Below are 26,083 nucleotides of genomic sequence, written 5' to 3'. Positions count from 1 at the left end.
ACAATGTGAGTCTGCAAGGACTGCGGGGGCCTTCAGGCTCTCCTGCAGTCCTGTCACTCCCTCTCTTTCTTCTATTCCAAATGGGATGGAAGAGAGAGAGAGAGAGAGAGAGAGAGAGAGAAAGAGAGAGAGAGAGAAATAGTGATTGCAGTAGTCTCTCCATGCAATGACTACAGTAAGTAGTCGTCGGTGGCACAATGGTTAAGGTCAAGTTGTGGGATCTAGTCCAGATGTGTCTTTTGTCATTCCCCTACTTTAAAACTTTGAGGTTCATACTAAAAGGTCATCTCACAATTTTCAGTTGCCAAATACATTTTTCTTTACAATTTGTCCAGAAATATCTCATTCTAAGTACTGTATATCATTCATCAAAACCTAAACAACTCTCTATATCTCTCCCTCTCCCACTTTGTTCTCTCTCTCTCTCTTTCTCATTTTCAATCTCTTTCTCCCACTCACATACCCACTCAGAACCTTGTGCACCCACTCCCAGCCCTTACTCACACCTTCACATGCCTACTCACAGACCCACTCACACTCTCACACACCTTCTGTAAGGAAATGCCTCCTTGGCATGGTTGCCCCCTGACTTTTTGCCTTTGCTGATGCTATGTTTACAATTGAAAGTGTGCTGAGGCCTGCTAACCAGGCCCCAGCACCAGTGTTCTTTCCCTAACCTGTACTTTTGTATCCACAATTGGCAGACCCTGGCAGCCAGATAAGTCCCTTGTAACTGGTACTTCTAGTACCAAGGGCCCTGATGCCAAGGAAGGTCTCTAAGGGCTGCAGCATGTCTTATGCCACCCTGGAGACCTCTCACTCAGCACAGACACACTGCTTGCCAGCTTGTGTGTGCTAGTGAGGACAAAACGAGTAAGTCGACATGGCACTCCCCTCAGGGTGCCATGCCAGCCTCTCACTGCCTATGCAGTATAGGTAAGACACCCCTCTAGCAGGCCTTACAGCCCTAAGGCAGGGTGCACTATACCATAGGTGAGGGTACCAGTGCATGAGCATGGTACCCCTACAGTGTCTAAACAAAACCTTAGACATTGTAAGTGCAGGGTAGCCATAAGAGTATATGGTCTGGGAGTTTGTCAAACACGAACTCCACAGCACCATAATGGCTACACTGAAAACAGGGAAGTTTGGTATCAAACTTCTCAGCCCAATAAATGCACACTGATGCCAGTGTACATTTTATTGTAAAATACACCCCAGAGGGCACCTTAGAGGTGCACCCTGAAACTTAAACCGACTGTCTGTGTAGGCTGACTAGTTCCAGCAGCCTGCCACACCAGAGACATGTTGCTGGCCCCATGGGGAGAGTGCCTTTGACACTCTGAGGCCAGTAACAAAGCCTGCATTGGGTGGAGATGCTAACACCTCCCCCAGGCAGGAGCTGTGACACCTGGCGGTGAGCCTCAAAGGCTCACCCCTTTGTCACAGCCCAGCAGGGCACTCCAGCTTAGTGGAGTTGCCCGCCCCCTCCGGCCACGGCCCCCACTTTTGGCGGCAAGGCTGGAGGGAACAAAGAAAGCAACAAGGAGGAGTCACTGGCCAGTCAGGACAGCCCCTAAGGTGTCCTGAGCTGAGGTGACTCTGACTTTTAGAAATCCTCCATCTTGCAGATGGAGGATTCCCCCAATAGGGTTAGGATTGTGACCCCCTCCCCTTGGGAGGAGGCACAAAGAGGGTGTACCCACCCTCAGGGCTAGTAGCCATTGGCTACTAACCTCCCAGACCTAAACACGCCCTTAAATGTAGTATTTAAGGGCTACCCTGAACCCTAGAAAATTAGATTCCTGCAACTACAAGAAGAAGGACTGCCCAGCTGAAAACCCCTGCAGCGGAAGACCAGAAGACGACAACTGCCTTGGCTCCAGAAACTCACCGGCCTGTCTCCTGCCTTCCAAAGATCCTGCTCCAGCGACGCCTTCCAAAGGGACCAGCGACCTCGACATCCTCTGAGGACTGCCCCTGCTTCGAAAAGACAAGAAACTCCCGAGGACAGCGGACCTGCTCCAAGAAAAGCTGCAACTTTGTTTCCAGCAGCTTTAAAGAACCCTGCAAGCTCCCCGCAAGAAGCGTGAGACTTGCCACACTGCACCCGGCGACCCCGACTCGGCTGGTGGCGATCCAACACCTCAGGAGGGACCCCAGGACTACTCTGATACTGTGAGTACCAAAACCTGTCCCCCCTGAGCCCCCACAGCGCCGCCTGCAGAGGGAATCCCGAGGCTTCCCCTGACCGCGACTCTTTGAACCTAAAGTCCCGACGCCTGGGAGAGACCCTGCACCCGCAGCCCCCAGGACCTGAAAGACCCACTCACACACCCACTCAGAGACCCACACAGACAGTGACACACCCACTAAGACACTCATGCAACCATTCACACCCAGACACTTGTGTACCTAACAGATCTACACACACTCTCAAACACACACTCACAGACCCACTGAGACCCTCAACCACCCACTCACAGACCCACACAGACACTGACATACCCACTAAGAAATGGATGCACCCACTCTCACACCCAGACAGACACTTTCACAAAACATTCACCCCCAGAAACACTCACACACACCTGTTCTCACACCCAAATAGGCAGGCCATGGCCAACTCCTACCACGCACTGGTTAAGTCAGATTTTAAGTCACAGTTCTCAAAAATGCCACTTTCAGAAAACTGTTATTTTCTTTTCGTAACCATTTCATGTGTGCAGTCTTTAACCTGGGTCACATGACTTGGTTGGCAGTTGGGCTTTCTGTATTCTTCCCAGACAGTTTCACAAAGGGGGATGGAGTGTTTGCAAGATGGGCCATTCTGACATGATGGGACGGTCCGAGCTGACACCTACCACATTTCAACTTCAAAGGAGCTGCCTCAGCACACATCATAGAACTTCATACTAGCTTTCTCTGACTCCTGATATCCTAGCACCAGGGTAAGGGAAGGAAGGAAATTCTAGAACCAGATGTGGGAGGAAGTCTAGACGTTTCTCCCACTTCAAAGCTGGTGCAAGATATAAATATTGGACCCTCAAACCCAACTCTGCAGTACACACCTGGACCTGTGGATCACAAAGAAGGACTGCCCTTCTGCCAGCCGCCTGCCCTGTTGCTTGAAGCAGTCCTGTGCTGGTGCACCCACAGAGGTCCTCTTCCCACCTTGGGTTTAGAAACCACAGGCATGCGAGTGAGACACCATCACTATCTCACCTTCAGAGGTTTACCAGATCCTTGGACTTGATGACAGATGTAGGAGTAAGGTCCATACAATCACAAATCACTGACATTAAATCATACACAATTGTAAACACCATGAACAGTCTAGACCCCAATGAAAACTCCAGTCTGAATAAGTTTCAAACCTTTATTACAATCACAAAATCAATGTCATGTAAATGGTGCTCAAAACGAAATAATAAACACACATTAAACCATAGGCTGACCAAAGCGTCTAAATAAATTTAACCTACTAAACATCACTTAAACACTCCAAAAGAATAACATAAATCAGCAAAACAACAATATGCACATTAATTTCAGATCTCATAGCATCAGATGATAACATCAGCAAATCATCAAAGTACAATTTCATAGTCAATTTTCAGGGATGGGCCATCCTTATTTCTAACCCTAAATTGGGACTTGCCTCTGTGAGAACGGGCTAACACATGCAGGCAAAACCAAAAGAAAGGCAAAAATAATTTTGAAAAATCATCTCAAATAGGCCACCTCATTATAAAAATATGCTGGTGTAAGTGACTTACCTGAGAAAGGAAACAAGAAACGACATTTAGTTATACCTTTCTTCATGGGACAGAATACAGCTATGATTCATCAAACAGTGACGTTAACCTTCTTCTGGCGTCAGTTTACAGTAGCATCAGGGTGGCACAGAACAAGGCTACACATATGACAAATCACCAGTTCAGAATTAGTTGGACTTATTAGTATTGAACAGCATAATCAAATTGGGCAATCAAGGCTATGATGAAAAAACTAATCACAGAATTTAAAGAAGAGATTGTGGCAAAAGTATACAGAATTCAAGACAGACTCAAAACATGAACAAAACAAATCTAGAGCTAACGTAAAATGTCAAAGTTCCTCACTAATTAGAATTATTCAAAAGTCACTCACTGATCCTTCAGGTTGGCACACGCTGGGCGTCAGATTCAGCATCCAGTGGCTGTTGGTGGTGCCATCAAGGTTTCAACTTTTCATAATCTCCCCAGCCAAAGTGTGTTGTCGTGCTCCCAGCTTTTTTCTTTTCCACCAGATATTACATTTTCTAGACATTTGTTACATTTGGATCCTCTCTCACAACACACAATAAACTACTAATATTCTTTCACATGGGAAATAGACATTTCCCGTCTTGTTTGACAGCTAGAACAAATACTGCAACATTATAATTTCTAAAACATGCTCTGTGCCTACAATACAATAGGACGTTCAACATAACGTTAGCAGCCTAGGAAAAAGAATTCAGGGTAAAGGGAAGAGAATGAACAAGTAATTTTGCTGCAAAATGAACTCCAAGCCTAGTTTGGCTAAGAAAGCCTAAATGCACAGTAATACAATTAATACATTTATAAAATCTATTGCTCACCTTACAATTCAAATGAAATATGCAAAGCAAGTTATTTTTATTGCAAATATTATTAATGACATGTTAGAACAATTAAACATGCAGTTATTTTTCTGCACCCATGTAATCCATATTAAAGAAATCCATTCAATCAATACAAGTACGATTAATTAACATAATAATATACTTAATGTCTACTGTTTATCTCCTTAAGCAATACTACTTTCATGTTAATTCTGATTCTGATTAATAATTCACTCTTTAATAAGTGCACAGTGCCTTTATGTTAAACATGATGAGAAAATAGAAACAGCAGCCACAAATGACCTCCATAATTCAAATGTGCATGTTTTACATTTCTATGTTAATTCTCTGCTATGCATTTAAACTGAAGATTAAGAAGTTTCCATATGCTAACATCTATGTCACTAATTTATTCGGTTAATTTGATCTCTACCGCCTGCTATCTGAGAATGAAGATTGGTCCTGGTCTCTTCATCCCAGGCTACCTGAAGTTACTCCAAGGGTCAGCTGACCGATCTCCTGTTCAGAACTATAGGGAAATAACAAGCTTCAGATGCCTCCTTGCGACAGCCCAGCTGGCCTGCTGCAGTGCACCTGCCTGGACCTACAACTGAACCAGGCTGAGTCCTGCTGGCCTCTGCTGGATTATGTTCCTGATAGCCAAAAGATGCATCCCTGGCCTTCAATCCTTGGTAGGGCATTAGTTGAGCTCCACCTAGACGAAAAGGAGAGAAACTGAAGTTTGGGGCTCTTTGCAATCATGGACAGGCCTTTTCTTACCAAGATCTTTTAGCCCATGATGACTGCCAGTGCTCCGGTGAACCTAACTTTTTGCACTACAGTGACTGGCAACGAGAGCTATGCACTTCACACTACAGCATTGAAAGCTGGTGGTGACCGTCAATGCAGAGCTCCCATAAAAACTGTCCTCAATGCCTGACAGGAGCTTTGTGCAACAGTGATGACCATCCATGACACTCAGCCGGCTCTTCGTTCTACAGAGATGACCATTCTCAACACAGTCCCTTCTCCTTGCGGCCTCCTTTACTGTAAACTGGACTTTTCGCACCAGACTTTGAGAAGGTAACTTTTTCAGTGGGACAAACTGAGTCTCCGTACACGGCCAGTGCTCCATTCCTGTGGGCCTGAACTGGTGACTTTCACACAGTCAAGTATGACCAAAAAAACCGCCAATGATGCTTTGCACTTTTAGTTGCTATACTTCCCATATTCTTTCAAATTTCATATATTCAGTTCTACTGATTGGATGTATGCCATTTTATTCCTGTTGTATTCTGATTTTGAGATGCATTGGTTATGATCATAACACACACTTTGTAATTTGCTTAGGTGTATTGTTACTGCAAATGACAAATGGCTCCAACAGTGCTCATCATTAAGCTTCAGATACCATGAAAAAGCTAATAGAGCCGTTTATGAGCTAAACTAAAACATCATGGTCTGTTAGCTTTATAAATATTACATTGGCTTTGAGTTCAAAACAACTAAGTGAGCAACAAAAGGCTTTCAGGAACTAGTCGTAGGAGCTTTAAGAATAGTAATAAGACCTTCTGGTCAAACCAGCTTGCAATAGACACAGGAGAGCAAAATAGGAACAGAGACAGGATCTCATTCTTTAAAGGGGGTTAGGTATGACACCTGTGGTAATTGATTATTATGACTGTCTGTCAATAACAATGATTCCAGAATATGGAACAACGCCATGATAACAAACTCCACCCCACCATGTCACTTATGGTGATAAAATTACCATCAGCAGATAATGCATTGCTTTCAATAATAATTGCCCTACTGTCAGTGTGTGGACATTGGATTACAGAATAAAATTCTTCCCAGAAATGATGGAATTTACCATAAGACTATAGAGCTTTATTTTTATTTTCCTTGTTTTTACTGTTGGTCAGTAAAGGTGAGCCATTAAAGTGGGGGTGTTTTGTCCGGCAGGACCAACATCAGCACCTGAAACGGAAATGTCATTTTAGTCAAAGATATTTTTAATGCATGATGCTATATGTAACATTCGGCGATATTTCTGCAGCAGCTGAACGCATTGAATCATGTGTTCCACGTGGTGAGTATGTTACTGCTGGGGGGTGCTCAAGATGTTTATCCATAAACAGAAAGATGTCATAGTTCCACTACTGTCCGTTTTAATCCCTCATAAAGATGCTATTGCAATATAAACCCCGATTAAGTTATAGGAATAAATATGGGCACAGATTCTGGGAGACTGCATTTATAATATCTGGCCAATATTTGTGCACATATTTACCACTATTACGAGCCAAACACGGCTGCATGGAGAATTAACTGCGCGGATTCGGTGGTATTCGGCACAGTATTTGCTTATCCATAATGTCTAATGAACAAATGTATAACCTGCTCTTATTAGGGAGGATGTTATGAGCAAGGACATCGTAAGAATTTTGGGGGCCGTGTCTCAAACGTATTTCCGAGGGCCCTGTTGGGAACAGCTGTGAATTTATGATCCACTTTCAACTCTTTCATTCCCACTTTGGCCAGGTCTCTGACAGTGCACTGGCACACTTGTAACTCTAAATGTGTTTACATTTAATATTCAGGAATAGTAACGTTTTAAATTTTGTAACACAGCAGCAGCTCACTAATATTAAATATCGCAAATAAATAATGCAAATAATCTGACACCCTCCCGTTTCTCATATGTAAGGTCCTGATTTAATCTAAAATGAACTTTTTATGGAAGCTGCACAGAACATAAACACATTTCTCTGTGAAAGTCTGTAATAGACTCTCATCCATCACCCACATTAAAAATAAATAAAGAAAACAGTATTTGAAACAAACTGTTTAAGAATTATTCAAAGTCACCAGGGCAAGACCCTATGCAGGGTAGATGGCTCTATCAGGGGCCCCCTGAAACGCTGGGGCCCTGGGCCAGAGTCCACTCTGCCTAAGCCTTAAAACCTCTCCGGTTATAAGATGGTGTGGGAGGAGGCAAGAGAAGGAATGGGGATAACCTTGCCTGGTAGGGAGAGGCATTACGTGCTCTCACTGCCTTTCCTGAAGATCAGGTAAGGGCAGGGAACAGGATTAGGTTGCAAGGCGATAATGCCTGCTGGATTTGTTTTGCCAATATAACTGAGTTGTTCCTGCACCTGGTAAACACATGTGCATGAATAACAGCCCACTAATGATAGACCTGCTAAGCTCAAACTTTAGGCCAAAGTATTTTACCACTGGGATTCATTTTCACATAATGAGGGCTTTAGTGCTTAGCTTCTCTGCCACGGCTCTCCTCCAAAAAAACGCCTTCTATAAGCATAAATATCTGTGTGAAATTGTACATATTTTAAAAACAATGCTTTTTTTAAAACGTGCAAAATATTTTATAACAGAAGTTCTTAACCCGTTCTTAACCCGTGGTCCAGGGACACCTACTCAGGAGTTCTGTGACTACGTCGAAAATTAAATATTATTAGCAGGTTAATACGGTATATATAAGTAAGAAGCAAAATGTAAAAAAAAAAATTAATATCGTTTTTAAATGTAAAGGAATTTGAAATTGGAGGCTAAAAGTTAAGTTGATATCATTAGTTGGACGAAAGCAGCATGCATACAACAATATGGAGGATGGGTGGCTTCAATTAAAGCGTTGACAAAAGAAAGCATGTATTAGGAGCAAAAGAGAACATGTGAAACAAAAGTCTAGAATTAGAAACCGAATTTAGAAAAGCTCCATTCATACCACTAAAATAAAAATTTTGATTGTTCCATTTTTGTTTCTATATTTGTTTTTAGTTAAATAAAATATTTTATCATTGGGTAGTTATTTGATGTATACTTGTTCCTGTATTTTTGTGTATTGTTTTAAGGTTCAAATGTTAGAAATTGCTTAGGCCGGTCCCCTTAATGTAATGACTTAGTGGAATCCCCAGATTCCAGTGATAATTCAGAAGTCAAAAAGTTAAGAACCACCTTTTTTTAGTAACACCAATCAATAAACTAACAAAGAGGCTGAGGTGACTTATGTATTTGTATGTGAATAATGTTAAGACTCTAAAAGTTCCAGTATCCAACTAAAAAACAGTAGCATTGTTACTCTATTGGAAAGTGCTAATACTCTATCATAAATATTGTCTTGCAGATATAGATATGTAATACAATTCACGTTATTGTATTTGTTACATAATATTCATTTACGTCAAAATTACAATTATTTTGTTCCTAGATAGAATTTTCTGAGCTGACTGGGATAACACATTACGTGGATATTATGGCTATCTTAATGTCTTCTGCTCAACCAAAGTCAGATGAAAATGTTACAGTGACTGAGGAAACATTTGATAGAGTTCCGGTTTGGTTGTATGTTCCAAAAAAGTCATCAAATACACAAAGGAGAGGATTGATTTATATCCATGGAGGTGGTTGGTGCATGGGAAGCCCAGGTAAGTTGTAAAGTTTCAGAAAAAGTGCACAATACCTAAAGAAAATAGTGTAATATTTTGGTTCTCATTTAAAATCTATTAATGTAAGGCACAAATTAGTGATATAATTAAATTTGTTATTTTTCTAGCTATACAAGGTCTAACAGGAGTATGAATGCTCCATACTTTATGTGAAGCAACACCCGTGCATGAAATTAGTGTGAACAGATGTGCTTGTACATGGACTTCTTGAGGTGCACACCACAACTGCAGGGGTGGCTCCTTTGCAATGGTCAAGGGAGAATTGTCCCCCTGGATAAGTCAGGAGCTGAAAAATAAAACAATATTTCATTATCGTTTTATCTTTCAGCTGCTGGCTCAACCATCAACAGGTGCAGGGAGGGATGGATCTGCACCACGGGAGGGCGCCTCAGGCCCGTCAACACACATATGCGCAGTCACAGACTCCCACACAGTGTCTGAGCGGCAGAACAAGCCACTCAGACCAATCCTGGTGCTAGTTTCATGCTAGGTTTAGCATGAGAGTAGTGCGAGGATTGCTGGAGAGCCTGTGCTGGTGTCCCAGTGAAGACACCAGTAGAAGAGCAGAGGAGCAATGCAGCAGCCGGCGACATGAACAGGTAAGGTTTTTGTTTTTTATTTTATTTCCCCATCCCTCCTCCCTCCCGCTCACCCCTCCCCTTGAGATTTGCATCAGCCGTTGCTGCACAGCTGGGCACCCCATTAATAAAATAATAAGCAATGACTTGTGCATGCAGTTGTGAGTGTTTGCACATTCTTTACCAGACAGCCTCAAGTTAGTAGGTGGCCTGATGAGTGTGTGCCGAAGGCTTGCTGTTCTAGCAAAGACAATCAATGGGCTTTCAGGGTCAGAGAAAGAAGCGCAGAAAAGAAAAAAAACAAGACAAAGAGGTCTTTTCCATCTATGTGACTAGGATATGAAACAACAAACCCTTATCCACAAGGACTGTCTCTACCATTCTACCATTGAGGAAGGAGCTGACATGGTAAGCCTCCTGAATATTGAAACTAGAATACTGAGGCATACAAATATCTAGTTCAAAATATCAAAGTCAAAATAACAGAATGTAAGAATAGATTTTCTACACCAACAATATACAAATCTTCATGGTTGAAAATGTGGAGTTAGGAATAGTATATCTATACTTTGTCTAAATGCTCTCAATGCTTTGATATTTTTGGGGTGATATTTAGTCTACAATATTCTTGTATCTCAATTTTCTTAGCCTTGGTATTCAGTAATACAATTGCAGGCACACACCTTTAGAGAACACTGCTCCATGATACAGTAACATTCCACTGCATCAGTAGCCATCACTGCAATCACACAGTTACTGTGTCTTTGCCTTTGACATTGTACAGTGTTTTGCTGCCATTCAGCTAGGTTAGCCCCATGCAAGTGTCACATACCCACTGTTAGAAATGGGGTCTTTGGTTGGCAGTCAGGTTACCCCCTGTCCAAGCAAGGACCCTCACTCTAGTCAGGGTAAATCACTCACAATCCAAATGGTCCTGTCCTCACCCTCTGGTAGCTTGGCACTGATCAGTCAGGCTTAACTTAGAAGGCAATGTGTAAAGTATTTGTGCAATAAATCATACAATACCACCATATAACACCACAAAAATACACCACACAGTGTTTAGAAAAATATATAATATTTATCTGAATAAATGCAGGTCAAAACAATTAAAGATGAACTAAGCAAATGTAGGGATATCGCTGAAAGTCATAGCAAGTGTCTTTAGAGTTTAAAAGATTAGTGTAAAAGCAATAAAAAGTGTCTTAAGTTCTCCTAGAAACAAGTGTCTCTTGCAGGGCAAAGTACCTGGTTTGCGTTGAACAATCCTCGCAAGGGAGTGCAGAGGAGGAGATATGTGGAAAATGGTGAGTGTGCGTCGGTTTTACACCTTCGCACACGGACCTGTGTTGTTATTTTCCACGCGGGGAAGACATTGCATCGATTTCCAGCATGCAGACTTGGATCCTCTTCGGGTTGCGGGGTTTTCAGACGCCCCAAGGACGATGCGTGGAATACTGGGCTTGCGGAGCGAAGTCACAGCAGCTGCTTTGATTCCGATTAGTGATGTGTGGAATTTTCTTCCGCAGGGCAGGCGCTGAGTCGATTTCTCTCAGGAACTTGGGCTGCGTCGCTCTGAGTCGGCTTGCATCGATCCAGTAGGGCTGTGCGTTGAAGTTCCGTTCGCGTTGCTGGCACTGCATCGATCTTCTGTTTGCAAAGTCGGGCTGCGTCATTCTAGACTCAGCGTGCGTTGAAAATTTTCACTGTGAGCAGGCAGTGCATCGTTTTTGGCAGGCGATGCGTCGAAATTTCACCGCATGGTCATTTCAGCTGCAGGAGAGAAGTCTTTTTGGTCCTGAGACTTCAGGGAACAGGATGCAAGCTCTATCCAAGCCCTTGGAGAGCACTTCTGCAGCAAGGCAAGAGAGCAGCATGACAGCAGGGCAACAGCAAGGCAGCAGTCCTCTTCAGAAAGCAGTCAGGTGAGTCCTTTAGGCAGCCAGCAGTTCTTCTTGTCAGGGTGCAGGTTCTGATTCAGGTTTCTTCTCCAGAAAGTGTCTGAGGTGGTAGGGCAGAGGCCCTGTTTTTATACCCAAATGTGCCTTTGAAGTTGGGGAGACTTCAAAGAGTGGCTTAGAAGTGACCAGGTCCCCTTTCAGTTCAATCCTGTCTACCAGGGTCCCAGTAGGGGGTGTGGCAGTCTTTTGTGTGAGAGCAGACCCTCCACCCTCCCAGCCCAGGAGGACCCATTCAAAATGCGGATGTATGCACGTGGGGCTGAGTATCCTGTGTTTGGGGTGTGTCTGAGTGAATGCACAAGGAGCTGTCAACTAAACCCAGCCAGATGTGGATTGCAAGGCACAGAAAGGTTTAAGTGCAAAGAAATGCTCACTTTCTAAAAGTGGCATTTCTAAAATAGTAATATGAAATCCAACTCCACCAGTCAGCAGGATATTGTATTACCATTCTGGACATACTAAATATGACCTTCCTACTCCTTTCAGATCAGCAGCTACCACTCAAACAATGTATGAGGGCAGCCCCAATGTTAGCCTACAAATGGAGCAGGCCTCACAGTAGTATAAAAACAAATGTAGGCGTGTTACACTACCAGGACATGTAAACTACACAGGTATATGTCCTGCCTTTTACCTACACATCACCCTGCTCTAGGGATTACGTAGGACATACCATAGGGGTGACTTATATGTAGAAAAAGGGGAGTTTTAGGCTTGGCAAGTACTTTTAAATGCCAAGTCGAATTGGCAGTGAACCTGCACACACAGGCCTTGCAATTGCAGGCCTGAGACAAGGTTAAGGGGCTACTGAAGTGGGTGGCACAATCAGTGCTGCAGGTCCACTAGCAGCTTTTAATCTACAGGCCCTGGGCACATATAGTGCACTTTACTAGGGACTTATAAGCAAATTAAATAGCCCAGTTGGGTGTGATCCAATGTTTCCATGTTTAAAGGGAGAGAACATATGCACTTTAGCACTGGTTTGCAGTGGTAAAATGCGCGGAGTCTAAAAACCAGCAAAAACATTATCTCAAAAGTGGAGAGAGGCAGGCAAAAAGTTAAGGGTGACCACCCTAAAGCTGTCAGGTCTAATAACCACACACATAATAATATTCAAGCTATGGTTTTAATTGAAAGCCTTAGATCTTTTGGATTTATTTAACTAATCAATTCCCTTATCCAAATAGTGGATCCTTTTAGGCCCCTTTATTATAAACAGGACTTTACAAGATTCTACAGATTTCACAGGTGTGACATTTCACACAATTCCTGGGTGTGAAGGACTGTCTTACTGCAAACATTGTCTCCCAAGTCATTCCCCTTTCAAGTTTCTCACATTACTTTCAGATGAATGCCCTGGTGATACATTTTTTGTGTAAGATACTATGAAGATAATTATATGACATTTTGGGCAATTTCATGCACTTTTCATGAAATTTAATGGAATTTTGCATAACAGCGTCTATACACTCCTTCTAATAGTCACTTTTCTCACTGAAAAATCTAACCTGGACATAGATTACTCCTTATTCAAGCCCCAAATCACACCTGCCCATGTGCCCTCAAACAACTATCTTAGTGCCTAAAACTCAGTTCCTTTCAGCTCACAAAGAAAGTTACCGTAATCATCTTTCCGAAAACAAAATTGCAGTCCTGAATGTGCAACAGCTCTCAATCTAGAACAAATATTATTTGAAATGATATTGTATTGTCATTTATATAGCGCCCTCGCACATCTAAGACCCCAAATTCTGTGTACTGAAAATTCCTTTTGGGCATAATGCTAGAAGAATGCAGGCTCTGATACAACAACAGAAGTCAGGTACATCTAATCCCACAATCTTTATTACAGGAATGTCTGGCAAACGTTCCTCTACAAATAGGTGTACTAAACTTCACGCATAGTGTTCTGACAATACCTGATTCCCAAGTGACATCTTCTCTCCCAGACACCTTCTGTTCCATCTCCTCCAGGAAGTGGTCATTATCCTGAAAAGGCAGTGTTAATCAGTCCTTAATCCAGCTGTCGGTCACTGTCCCCACTAACGTCCCTTTCTTTAAGATGGAAGATGCTGGTGTTACAAGTCCTCCAATGAATTATCATGATTTTCTTATGGTGCACAATGATATTTGAAAAATTGGAATGGCTGAGCATTAACAAGTGATTGAGTAACGTGTGTTTCAATACATCTTTAATATATTCTGCAATGCTCTGTTTGGAGAGAGTCTTTCCGCTTTTGCTTGTTAGGTGGTCTTCCTCATTTGCCTAGGAATTGTTTGAGCAAACTGTTTAATTGTGGTCAAAGTGGTGCCCCATGAGGATATAGAAGAGCAAGGTTGTTTAAAAACTCATGAAATTCACTGCTTATGAAAGGTGGGCCATTGACAGGTTTCTCAGTATCAAAAGGCCTAAGGCAGGTAAAATATTACCCAACAAACCAAACAAGTGGTTTTGGGTGTGCTAGCTGAGAATATGATTTTTTTTCTAATGAGATGCATTAGCACCTAGCAACAGCTTTGGGAATGTATTTTACTGTAGAATATGTGGCCAGAGAAATCAATGGGGACTATGATCCACACTTTGCCAGACAACATGGACATCAGTAAAGGAACAGATTTGTTTGAAATGTTGGTGCACTGAGACAGATGAGACTATTTGAGGGTGGTCTACTCCATCTTGTCTAGCATTAGGAATCATATTTTATCTCAGAATCACTTTTCAGTGACTATTACTTTTGTGATTGTTATATGCCAATTCTACATCTCATTTCTATAGGCTCCGGGAGAACACAATCTGTGACCTGGAGATGAGCAAACTCTCTGCTGCTACACACTTTTATTTATGGAGATCATTGAAAGCTGCAATCTCTTTAGAGTCTGTATATCAAGATCCTAGCATTTGTGACTGTGATGTTTCAAACATTGTACTGATATCAGTTGCTTGACTAGGGATAGGTTGACTGCAGTGTCCGGTCATATTCAGTCAATGGTATTTATTTCTGGACATCAAAATGTAAGTATTTTTAGGCCAGTGATGGCACTGATTTTCTGGGTTTCAAATGATATCTGGTGAAACAATCAGCTGAGTTTGGGTCTTTGCCTAGTTTGTGAATTGAGTTGTAGGTATATTCCTGCAGTCATATTTTTTCTATATCTCACTTCTAGGTGATTTATTGGTAAGGGGAATACTAAAAATGGTCAACAGTGTTTGAACATCAGTAATGTTAATTAATATTATACCACAGACAAAGATCACACTTCACTCGCCAGCTAGACTTTCTGTTTCTGTCAATAAGAATGTCATTTCTACTTCAGAGAGACTTCAATTTGTATATGCAATTACCTGTTGATGAGTCAACCCCGTCTTCAAATTGGACCAGGATTTAACAAAACCATACTGGGCAAGTGCCTATTGTCACTTCCATATTTCATTTGGGAGTCAAAAACACTCACAGCCATAGTCAGTGGTAGCATTCACTACCTCTTTAATGCACTATAATATACTTCAATGCACTTTAACTAGTGTTTCAAATTCAGGGATCATAGGATTGTTCCTTGTTGTTGAACTTAGTCCTTTCTGCAGGGTCATCCCTAAATCTTTTGCCTTCACCTCTGGTATGTTGCTAAATTTATGTTGGTTAGTTTTAGAACTCTGTGTGCTTTACTACCCTTAACCAGCACTAACATGCTTGTTGGCACGCCCTAAAACATGAAGAAAGTGTCTTACATCTATTTGGCATATTTAGTTTACTTATATGTCCCTAATAAAGTGGTACACTATACACCCAGTGCCTGTAAATTAAATGTTACTGGTGGTAAGCAGTACTTATCGTGCCATCCACTTATGTAGCCCCTTAAAACATGCCCCATGCCTGCCATTACAGCCTGTATGCAGTTTTAAACTGCCAATTCAACTTAGCTTTGTAACTCACTTGCCAAGCCATACACTCCCATTCTATTGCATATGTCACCCCCAAGATGAGCCCTAGGTAGCCTATAGGGGAGGGTGCATTTCAATTAAAAAGTAGGATATGCACTATTAAGTTGTACATGTCCTGGTAGTGAAAACATCCTTAGTTCGTGTTTCACTACTGTAAGGTCCACCTCTCCTATATGATAAAATTGGGTTGCTTTGTTACATTTAAAAATTGCTAAATTTTAATTAGCAAAAGGTAAACATTTTGTGTTTGGTGTCTGCGAAATTGTAATTCCAAATCCTCTTTAATGGCAAAGTCAACTTCTAAGCTACAATTTTAAAAGTGCCACTTTTAAAAAGTTTTGAATTTCTTGCTCTAACCATTTGGTACCTGCATCTTGTTCCTGGGTCACATGACTGGGTGCATTTGGCAGTTGTATTTCATTCATTCATCCTAGACTGTCACACCATAGAAGGATTGGGTGTGCCTGAATGGGCCATCAGCTGGCAGTATGGGGGAGTAGGGTGGTGCACAGTCCCCCTTGCTACTGAATAGGCTGTACCTTGCCTTCACACAAAGAACTTGCGACTCTTGCTTTGTTCACGCAGCCAGCTTGGAGACAGGAAAGGGGAGTCAGAAAAACTCAAGCACTTCAAAGGGAATTGTCTAGAAACATCTCCAACTTTAGAGAAGGCACTAGGTATAAAAATAGGACCCTAAGACCCACTCTTCAATTCACTTTCTGGAGCTGCTGAAGGACTGTCAGAGGACTCCCTTCTGCTGTGGCCTTCTGTGTTCTCAAGACTGCTTTGCTGTACCCGGTAGGACTGCTTTGCTATATGAAGTCTGCCTTGAACCCTCAGAGGCCTGCCCTGCTGCTTTAACCCAGGACTATGAGAGTGGCTCTAAGAGCTAGATGGCTGGACTTCTAATCAGAGCGTCAAGGACATAAAATGCTTGCACCATCTTGAGTCCGCACCTGGACCTATCCTGAGTGAGTCCTCATTTTTGAAAGGTGTCACAACATTACAAATGTTTGAGTGTGTTCCACACAGGTTTAATGGATGTCTTTAGAGCGGCTCCTGCACTAAAGAATAAAGATAAAATTTGATCATTTAAGGGACAACCAGAATACTACTACAATGCGGTACACCAAGTGAACTATGTTTGAATATAAGAAAGGCAACTGAGTTGCAAAATATTAAAGTGAGTTGTTTTAAATAAAATACCCATTGTAACGGTCGGTACCAGGTCATATTGGTTGGGGCACATGGGCTTAAATCAGTATCAGGTAAGGCAGGATGCCATTGTATTTCCTTTAATGATGTTCAGTAAGGCTGGACAGGGATACCCTGTGGGGTTGTGTGTGAATGTCTGAATATTTTTGCTCATTTATTTGGGACAGCTTGTTTATTCTATTTGTTTGAATCTAGGTGTTGCAAGTAAATGTTGTCCAATACTTTATTAACAATTATTGTAAAGGTGTGACACTCTGCTTGTATTCACTGCTTATTTGGACAAACAAGGACTGCAGGAAATGGAAGTGGTGGTTGGCCGATAGAGATGCATCAACGAATAGTTAAAGACATTCCAGAAGCTAAAAGGGAGTTACTGTTTAAACTATGACTTTAGAAGGATGAAGACAGGTTCATAACTGTAGCGGTTGTAATGAGTGATTTGATAAAAAGGGCTGGAGAAGGTTATGTGGATTAGTCTTTGATTGTAGAAGTGATATTATTGGTCTGGAATCGATAAGCGATTGGAGGGGTCAGTGGAGAAGAGTGATGGGTGTAAAGAGGGAGCAAGAGTTTAGTGATGAGAAGTGATCCACTAGTGAGTCAGTTTTTGGGATTTTTTAAAGAAGTTTGAATTACATTTTGAACAAAAAATGTATGGTTAACCAGTTGACAAAAGATTTGCATTAATTTTAGCTGTTAATCTATCCAAAATAATTGGGATTAAATCTCTGATAAACATCATCACATGAGTAGTAGTTGTACTTTCAAATATATTTTACTAGAGAAGGAGGTTGTGAAGTTCACAGTATTAAAGTGTTTCTTTATTATACCCAGACCAATTGTCATTAGAGTACTTTATAAATATTGTTGGTGAACAAGTTACATGAAATGGAAATGATGTTAAGTTTTCAATGGCTAATATGGGTTGGGAGGTTATAGGACAAGGTATTCTCAAATTTTAATTGTTGAAGTTATGCCATACAATGACAGGACTGAATGTAAGGTGGCTATGATTGTTGCTGAAGACCTTTGAGAGTGCAAATGAAAATAACAGGAATTAGGGTGACAGGAAATGGGTTGGGTCATGAATACATATTGTGTAAGGTGATGCAGTAAAATGACAATTGGAAGGAATCGATAAAGTGGATTGTTCAAGTTTGGAAAGCCGCTTGTGTCTGAAGAAATCAGTAGGTAGTTAGGCAATTCTGCAGAACAGACAATGGTAGAATATTCTAACAACGTGTTTGTATAAGAAGAATGGAATTAAGTTGCACAGAATGTGGGGGTCATGTAGAAGAGTTCTCATGTTTAGGGGGATGGATATGGTAAAGGAAAATGTAACTGCTGGTGTAGTATGTGGGAGAGAAATGAGGTACTGTAGGATCAGAGTTGGCGTGTCAGAGTAAAGTGAGTGCCTATTAATTTATAGTTTAACTCTTTTCATTTATTTAACAGTTAATATGCACAAACACCCACCTACATCCACCGGCCAGTGGGGAAATAAGCTCAGTCAGTTAGCTGTGGCACACACGAGGCAAAAAGGTACATTTGTTGATGTAAACAGAAAACAAAGCACTACCACCCAACTTCCTCTCCCCCAGGCACTTTCACTAGGTAGGTTGTTAGCATGGGATGTGGTGTGTAGCATGTGGATAGCAGAAAGGTCATCTCCACAATAGGTCATCTTAGTCCTCCACCAGTCTTAGAAAATGGAGGTATTTCGGGCAAGTAAATTCTCGAAAGTTTTTCAATAGGATTCTTATGTAGGGTTTCCATAAGTCTCGGTATAGGTCCCCCCAGGGGTCTAGTACTAGGGTCAGTATTTCCATTCCGAATATGTGCCATGGATTCTGGAGCCACATTGCCTGGGAGGGGACTTTATCTGTCCCCAAATGGGCCAGGATTGACTGATGAGCCACTCCTAGTGCTATGCCAATTTACCGGACTTTGCAGCTCTTAAGGGGGAATGTGAGAGGGTTTGGTAAGCCTAGCACAGTGTATGCCAGGAATTTAGTCTTGAGGCAGTCATCTATGTTGGTTTTGACAGCGTTTCAAAAGGTAGTCAGTTGGGGGCATTTCCATAGGATATGTATCAACGTGCCCTGGTGGCCGCAATGGCGCCAGCAGAGGGGGTCATGCACACAATTGCCTTTATGAAGCCTAACCGGAGTAAGGTACCAGTAGGATGCGATTTTAGTGGTGGTTTCTTTGCTCACCATGTTATTGGCCCCGTGACGTGCCCGATGGTAAATTCCACCCCATCCTTGTGCCGAGCGCTGTCTTCAGAGTTCGTTTTCGGTTTGGCTGGGTGGCTTAAGGTTTGGGATACATTGCAGGAGAATGGCGTATAGTTCGATTATCAGATGTTTGGCATCCACCATCTTTATTACCACTGCTCAAAAGCCGTCAAGTAGCGGCTCCTTGCCGCACGGTCTTGAGGGTTGGTGAGCCAATGTCTGATTTGCAGGTAGTGGAGGCGCTCAGACCCCGGGAGATCATAGAGATCTCTTAGGTCCTAAAAGGGGATGAGGCCTTCAGCATTGAAGAAGAGGCCCATGGAGTGGCACCGGGTCTCCTGCCACCGATCTGGGGCAGCCTGTTCCATGCCTTGAGTGAACTCCTGGATTCCCGACAATCTCAGACCCTCAAGAGAGCACCTGTAATTGGGGAAACATAGAGGCTTGTGGGTCTCCCGTAGGAAGGGAACCCTCCAGAGGTGGACTCCTGCGGCCACTCTGTCCATAAACAACCAATGATTTTCAGAGGTTGGGCTGGACCACTCCACTAGGTAATGGAGCTGGGCTGCCTGTCAAAATAGCTGATGGTTCGGGATGCCCAGCCCACCCTCAATTGGTCATCGGTGATTCAGGTCTCTAGTCATTCTGGGCCTGCTATCAGCCCATATAAATTTATGGAGTCCCTATTGGAGGGTTTGGATAGTTCAGTGTGGGGGGGTCACTGTTGGAGGGTTTCGAAGAGGAACAGGATATGTGGGAGGATTGTCATTTTAACAGCGGCAATCCTCCCCAGCCATGAAAGTGAAAGGTGGTAGGAGTGCCACAATGTTAAGTCTTTTGTCACTTATTGGCAAAGTCGCCCATAGTTAATTGATGCTGTGGCCACCACCATCGGCACAAGCTGAATGCATAGTTAGGCAATCGGCTGCTCAGCCCAATGGAAGGGGAAACAGCGTGATAGATGCTCCTCTTGAGGGCGGGGGATTTTGAGGATTAGGGCCAGTGATTTATGTATGTTATTGCCAAATCCTGCTGCCTCTAAAAATGCTCACCTGTCCAAAGAAAGCCAGCGGTGAGGCAATGGGATCATCCAGTGTCAGCAGGACTTTGTCAGCGCACAAGCGGATAGTGTGTAGGTCCCCCCCAAAGCGGATCCCCATGATATCTGGGTTATCGCGTATTTGTTGTGAAAATAGTTCCATATATAATGGGATGACAGGGGGCAACCCTGTCTTGCACACCTTCTGATAGGAAAAGCCTTAGAGGAGAGGCCATTAGCCGATATGGTGGCCCTGGGGTTACTGTAGCAGTTGAAAAGGCAGGCACAAAATTGGTTGTCAAAGCCAAAGTGGACCAGGGATTCCATTAACTAAGGCCGGTGAACCTTATCAAACGTCTTTTCAGCATCTACGGAGAAAAGCATACTATGCCTACCAGATCGGCATGCCTTATCAATTATGTGTAAGAGTTGTTTAGTATTGTCAGAGCACCCTGTCTGTGTAGCATAAACCCAGTTTGATCTGCCTCAATTAAGCCTGGCTTGGGTGGGTTCAGACGGGCTGCCAAGGTACCTGTAAAGAGTTTAAACTTGACGTTGACAAGAGAAATGGGCCTGTATGAGCCACATTGGGTTCTTTCTTTACGGGGCTTCGGTAGGACATCTATCGATGCCTCTGTCATTTTGGGCAGTATTGACCCTGGGTTCCCAAAAGTCTATTAAACAGTCTGGTCAGTATCAGTGCTATCTTTACACAGAGGCCTTATAAAATTTGTCCAGAAACCCATCTGGGAACGGTGATTTATGGAGTTTGAGTTTGGCTATAGCTGTTATTACTTCCTCAATTCAGATCTGGGTGTCTAGGTGTTCTGCAGAGACCGAGGTGGCAGGTACATCAAGACCCCTTGCAAGTATTGTGAGGGAGCCTGGTCTGATAGGCTCAGGGCTGTGTATAGTTCCGCATAGCAGTGCTGAAATCATGCTGCTATATCTGCATCTGGTGTCAGGGTTTCATGGGCCTCACCCTCTATGGCCTTGACTCGTGTCTGCACTCGTTGGGCTCTGAGGCGATTTGCTAGCAACCTGCCATATTTATTGCTTCCTGTGTAGTGTGTATATTTGAGGCGGAGAATTGCCTATTTTGCTCTGTCCATATCTAGCTCTGCCAGCTGCTTCCCAGTTGATTCTAGCTGTCGCCAGACCCTCTGGGCTCCTGTGTGCTAATGTATGCCTTCTAGTTTCCCCACCTGTCCGATAAGTAATTCCCTCTTTTCACTTCACATCTTATTGTCTGCTGCTGCTTTGGCCAGAAATTCCACTCTTATTACCACTTTTAAGGTAGTCCATACGTACGATACGTGTGTGTCAGCTTTGTCATTAAGTGCTAGGTATGTTTTTATAGCCCTCTGAATCTGATGGAGCACCTCAGGTTTGTGCATGAGTGTGGTACGTAGCCGCCATGCAAGGTGCGTAGAATTTGGGGGTGAGATGTTCAAGTCTATAGTGATCACTGCATGGTCTTAATCAGTGTGAGCCTCTGTATCTGTTGAGCTCGCCATGTCCCGACCTTGTGTGTCCCCAAAAAGAGATCCAGCCTGGCATACGCTTTATGTGCCTGTGAGTAGAAATTGTACGCATGAGTCACAGGGTTATGGAGTCTCCAGATATTCCCAATGTCGATATCCGCGAGCCACCTTTTCATGCTTTCCGATAAAGCCCTGGTGTTCCTAAATCATCGGGCAGACCCATCTATTCGGTGTTAAATACTATTTTAAGGCCTTCTCCTATCAAAAAACCCCTGCATTTATCAGTCATAAATTTCTCTATTGCCCTACGTAAGAAAAGCTCCTGTCTGTGATCGGGGCATACACAGATTCCAACACAAAGATATTTCCCTCCACCTGTATTTGGTAGGCCAGGAGCTTACCCTGGACCTCAGATACCTTGTTTCCGATAACTCCCTTGAATTTATTTGAAAACAGTATCCCCACTCCTACTTTTTTTGGAAGAGCTAGATGAAAAAAATTGATAAGGGAATAAATAGGATTTAAGGCGGTGCTAGTCAGTGGAGAGGAGGTGAGTTTCCTGGATTAGGCAAATCTGCACTCTCCACCTACTGTCATTATCACAGGATTGTGCAACTTTGAACCAGGTTGTTAAGACCCTTTGCATTGATAGAAGCGATGCTTAAAGTGGCATTTGTGTCAGATGTATATATAGAGATAGGCTGTGTCTATTCATTTAAAGGCAAAAACAACAAGATGATGGATAGAATGCTTGAATTAATCTCAGCCAATGTCAATCATGTGGGGCCACATCCCAATCTGTTGTTTATCACCCACCATGCCACCTCACTCAGCACCCCAACATTTTCAAATCAGTCTTGACCCTGCTCCTCATAGGAACAGTCCCACTTGAGCCTCCAAGATAGGGTTCTCCCTGAACTAGAACACAAGCAACCAAGGACTGGTTCATCCTTATTAGGGCTTTTCAAGCAGGTATAGCTCGGTTCCGGTAGCACAGTGAACCCAGGACCCACGTCTGGGTATACCCAGCCCACTTAGCTTGTCAAATGGGTCACGTAGAAGAGTTCTCATGTTTAAGGGAATGGATATGGTGAAGGAAAATGTAACTGCTGGTGAAGTATGAGGGAGAAAAATGAGGTACTGCAGGAACAGAAATGGTGTGTCAGAATAAGTTTAGTGCCTATTCATTTAAAGGCAAAAACAACAAGGGGATTCAATGGAATCCTTGTTTTAATCTCAGCCACTTGCAATCGCTCAGGCCACATCCCAATCCATTTTTTTGTATACTTTAGTACATTTATTTAAAGGAGTTTGCCATTCTAATTTTAAGATGAGATTTATGAATAGGTCCATGCCATTAGGTAGTATTATTAAGCATTATCAGGCTGAATAATGGTGTCATGCGTGTCATGTTTTGAAGAGCTTTATGCTTGAATATGCTTGAATAAGAATGTTTTCATTGTTGATAGGCGTGTTGATGGTGTAGGGTTCTAGTTGCTTTTTAGTGTTTGTATTTATTCCTTTATCTTTAAGGGTATAGGATGATAAAGTGTTCTTTTTTGTAAGTCAAGAACTGAGTTTCACATATAATATTCTGCATTCTGAAATTCAGAGCTGAGCAAACCTGCACATGGTTTGTCTTTTTGAAGTGTCAACTAATAACATATTCTACAGTGTTAAATGCTTGGTGTATCTCTTCAAAACTGTTGGACTTGGCTCTTGCTGCAAGGTTACCCCCAAACATTATGTTTTCTGAACCTCTTTTTATTGGCATTTAGGAATCTGTGCACCTTACCATTGCTAGTCAGTCCCACAGTACTCTCTCTCTCTCAAAACATGGCACAATTTGCTTACACCTAAGTGGTACGTTTAATGTACCTGAACGTTCCTCGTATATGGTACCATGGGTAGACCAGGCCTGTAAATTTAATGTAACTATTGGGCAGAAGCACTCATTGTGCCACACATTAAAAGTACACGGCTCTGGACTGCCTTTGCAGCCTGTAGGGCAATATTAAACTGCCAAATCAACCTGGCAAATAAACCCATTTCCAGGTCAAAGCCTTCTGTTTTAATACATATACGCAGGTTCAAAGGAATTACGTAGAAGGGGTAGACCAAATTATGCGACAGGGTTGAGTAAATTATGTGGCAAGAAAAGGCTAATTGTGCAGCATTATGTGGCTCAATTTGTAATACTATTACTTAATTACTTTGTCATTTATAAATTTAACACTGTCTGAGAATTAATTGCATCTCATGAGTACCAGTTTAACACCCAAATATAGTGATAAGCTACAGAAAGGTAACCAGTTATCCTTTGCGAAAGGCCTTTCACTCCACAGCAACACATGTCCTGCGTTTTCAGGAACTTTTGAAGCGTTTGAGCTAGAAACTGACATGTTTGTGCCAGATGACGGCTTCTGTGCCAAATGCAGTGCAGCTACAATTATGTGAAAATTGCTGCAGCCACACATCTGCATAATTCCAGTGGCCCTGCATATATACGCGCCACCTACATTTTGCCCTAAACAGCACATAGAGCAGGAGCATTGTTTTTAGAAATCAGGGCATGAGCTTTTTCCTTTAAAATATCCAGGTAGTAAAAAAGTCCTAAATACAGTTTTCACCATTGTTAAGCCTCCTCTTCCATAGGATAACATTACGGTATCTTATTACATTTAATAAGTGCTAACTTTTGCTTGGGAACAGGTAGAAGTGTCTTGTTTGGACTCGAATGAATTGAATTTTAAATCCTTTTTAATGGTAAAGTTGGATTTTAGATTACAATTTTGAAAATGCCAGTTTTAGAAAGTTGGCATTTTCCTACCTTAATTATTCTGGGACATTTTAAGATTTTCAAGCTGCCTGGGATTGTTAGTTGCTCCCCCACCAGGAATGCATATTGGTACCAGGCAGTGAACAATAGGACCTAGTTTTAGGTGGAACAGGGCCATCCTGCCAGGGTGGGATTTGCAGAGTTCTCTTCCCCACTTACATTTCCTTCTTACCAGTGCTAGTCAGGGAAATCTGAACAGAAGCTGGCTCATTTGATGGAGTGAACGTCTCTTCTGTATTGCAATGGCATGTAAAGAAAATGTCTTCTTTTAGTGATAATTTACAGGCTCTAGGCCCAGTTAAGTCTCAGAGTACAGCTTCAGGATGAGGTTGTACTCTGAAAATGTCCTCTTTTAGTGATATGTCCCACATTCTTGTTTACAGAGGAGTTGGGTTAACTTTATTTGGTGTAGCATTTTCTGTCATATCATTAACTGAAACCAACTGGAGCAGACTTTCGACTGTTACTGCTTGACCCCATCTCCTCCTGGAGTTATTCTGGGGAGTCCAAGTGCACAGACAACAGTGGGGCTCAAAGATCACAGGTGTACTTGGAAGCACTGGGCATTGTTCTGTGTCAGAGTACAACTGCAGCAGGTGGTATAGTTACTTATGGGGCACTTACAACATGATTTGCAATGCTAGCACACCTAAAGCCCCTTGTTGTTTCCACTGGAAGTCCTAGTGATGACTCCAGGATAGGGAGCCCAAGGATCAACCAAGGGCCCTGTGGTACAAGAGGGAATGCACACTTGTAGTCAGGGGTCTAAGTTTCAACATGGTCTCTAGTGGGTTCTCTCCCCTTTCCCCCCACAAATACCACAGTGCAGGCAACACTTGTAAGCTTGTTCAGTTTCCTTCCTTCTGTGCAGTACCTCTGGACTCTTCTCTGGGTAGGTAGACTTCTTTGGCAGGAACAGGTACATTGCCTCTTTTTGGCAATCAGGGTGACTCATCATGCAAAGCAGGATATCAGTTTCTCTAGAAGCTTGTTGCAGACTTTCCATGTCCTTCCTGATTGATCAACTGGCTGTCAGCGACTTCAGCACTAGTGCATCAGGATTCCTCCACCACCACTCTCTACCACCCTACTGGGTGTTAACTCAAGTGGCAGACATTGAGTTATAGAACAACAACTATGTGCTTTGGTCCTTCTCATTTACTAATTTTCCAAATGAGAGTTATATATTTCACTTCTCCCTTTGCAACCAGATCTGCACAGATCAGCTGCTTTGTATATTTGTGTATGGTTTAGCCAGGTACCCTCAGATACAGAGGGTGATGGCCCTCAGAGGCATCCAAATCCAGACATTCAGAGTGTGTGCACACAGACGGAAACAGTCAACGTATAGTTAGCCATCTACCTTTTGTGAGTCACACCTAGAGAATGACAAAGTGAAGAGCAATGACACAGGGCTGGCCTTGAACTTCTAAAGCGACCACTGTCCTGCAGTTCACTAAAGATGTTGATTTGCTAAAGGGTGGTATTCTTGAGGAAAAATGAAAGGTACAACTTGCCCAGGGTGAACACTTTGGGGGTCATTCTGACCCCGGCGGTCTAAGACCGCCGGGGCCAGGGTCGGCGGGAGCACCGCCGACAGGCCGGCGGTGCCCCGCAGGGCATTCTGACCGCAGCGGTTCGGCCGCGGTCAGAAGAGGCATACCGGCGGTCTCCCGCCGGTTTACCGCTGCCCT

General features: G+C 42.8%; 1 protein-coding gene across 2 annotated transcripts in view; it reads left to right on the top strand.

Moving 5' to 3' along the window:
• The window catches only part of LOC138265535 (arylacetamide deacetylase-like), a 219,544-nt gene that overhangs the window by 50,074 nt on the left and 143,387 nt on the right, over nucleotides 1–26,083 (top strand). For both annotated transcript variants that reach the window (XM_069213339.1, XM_069213340.1), the window contains exon 2: nucleotides 8,859–9,075. In XM_069213339.1, the coding sequence (XP_069069440.1) occupies nucleotides 8,859–9,075 (217 nt within the window). The remainder of the gene's footprint in view (nucleotides 1–8,858; nucleotides 9,076–26,083) is intronic.

Source organism: Pleurodeles waltl, chromosome 11 (genome assembly GCF_031143425.1).
Source record: "Pleurodeles waltl isolate 20211129_DDA chromosome 11, aPleWal1.hap1.20221129, whole genome shotgun sequence".
In the NCBI taxonomy this organism is placed as follows: Eukaryota; Metazoa; Chordata; class Amphibia; order Caudata; family Salamandridae; genus Pleurodeles; species Pleurodeles waltl.
This window is presented reverse-complemented; position numbering and strand designations above follow the sequence as displayed.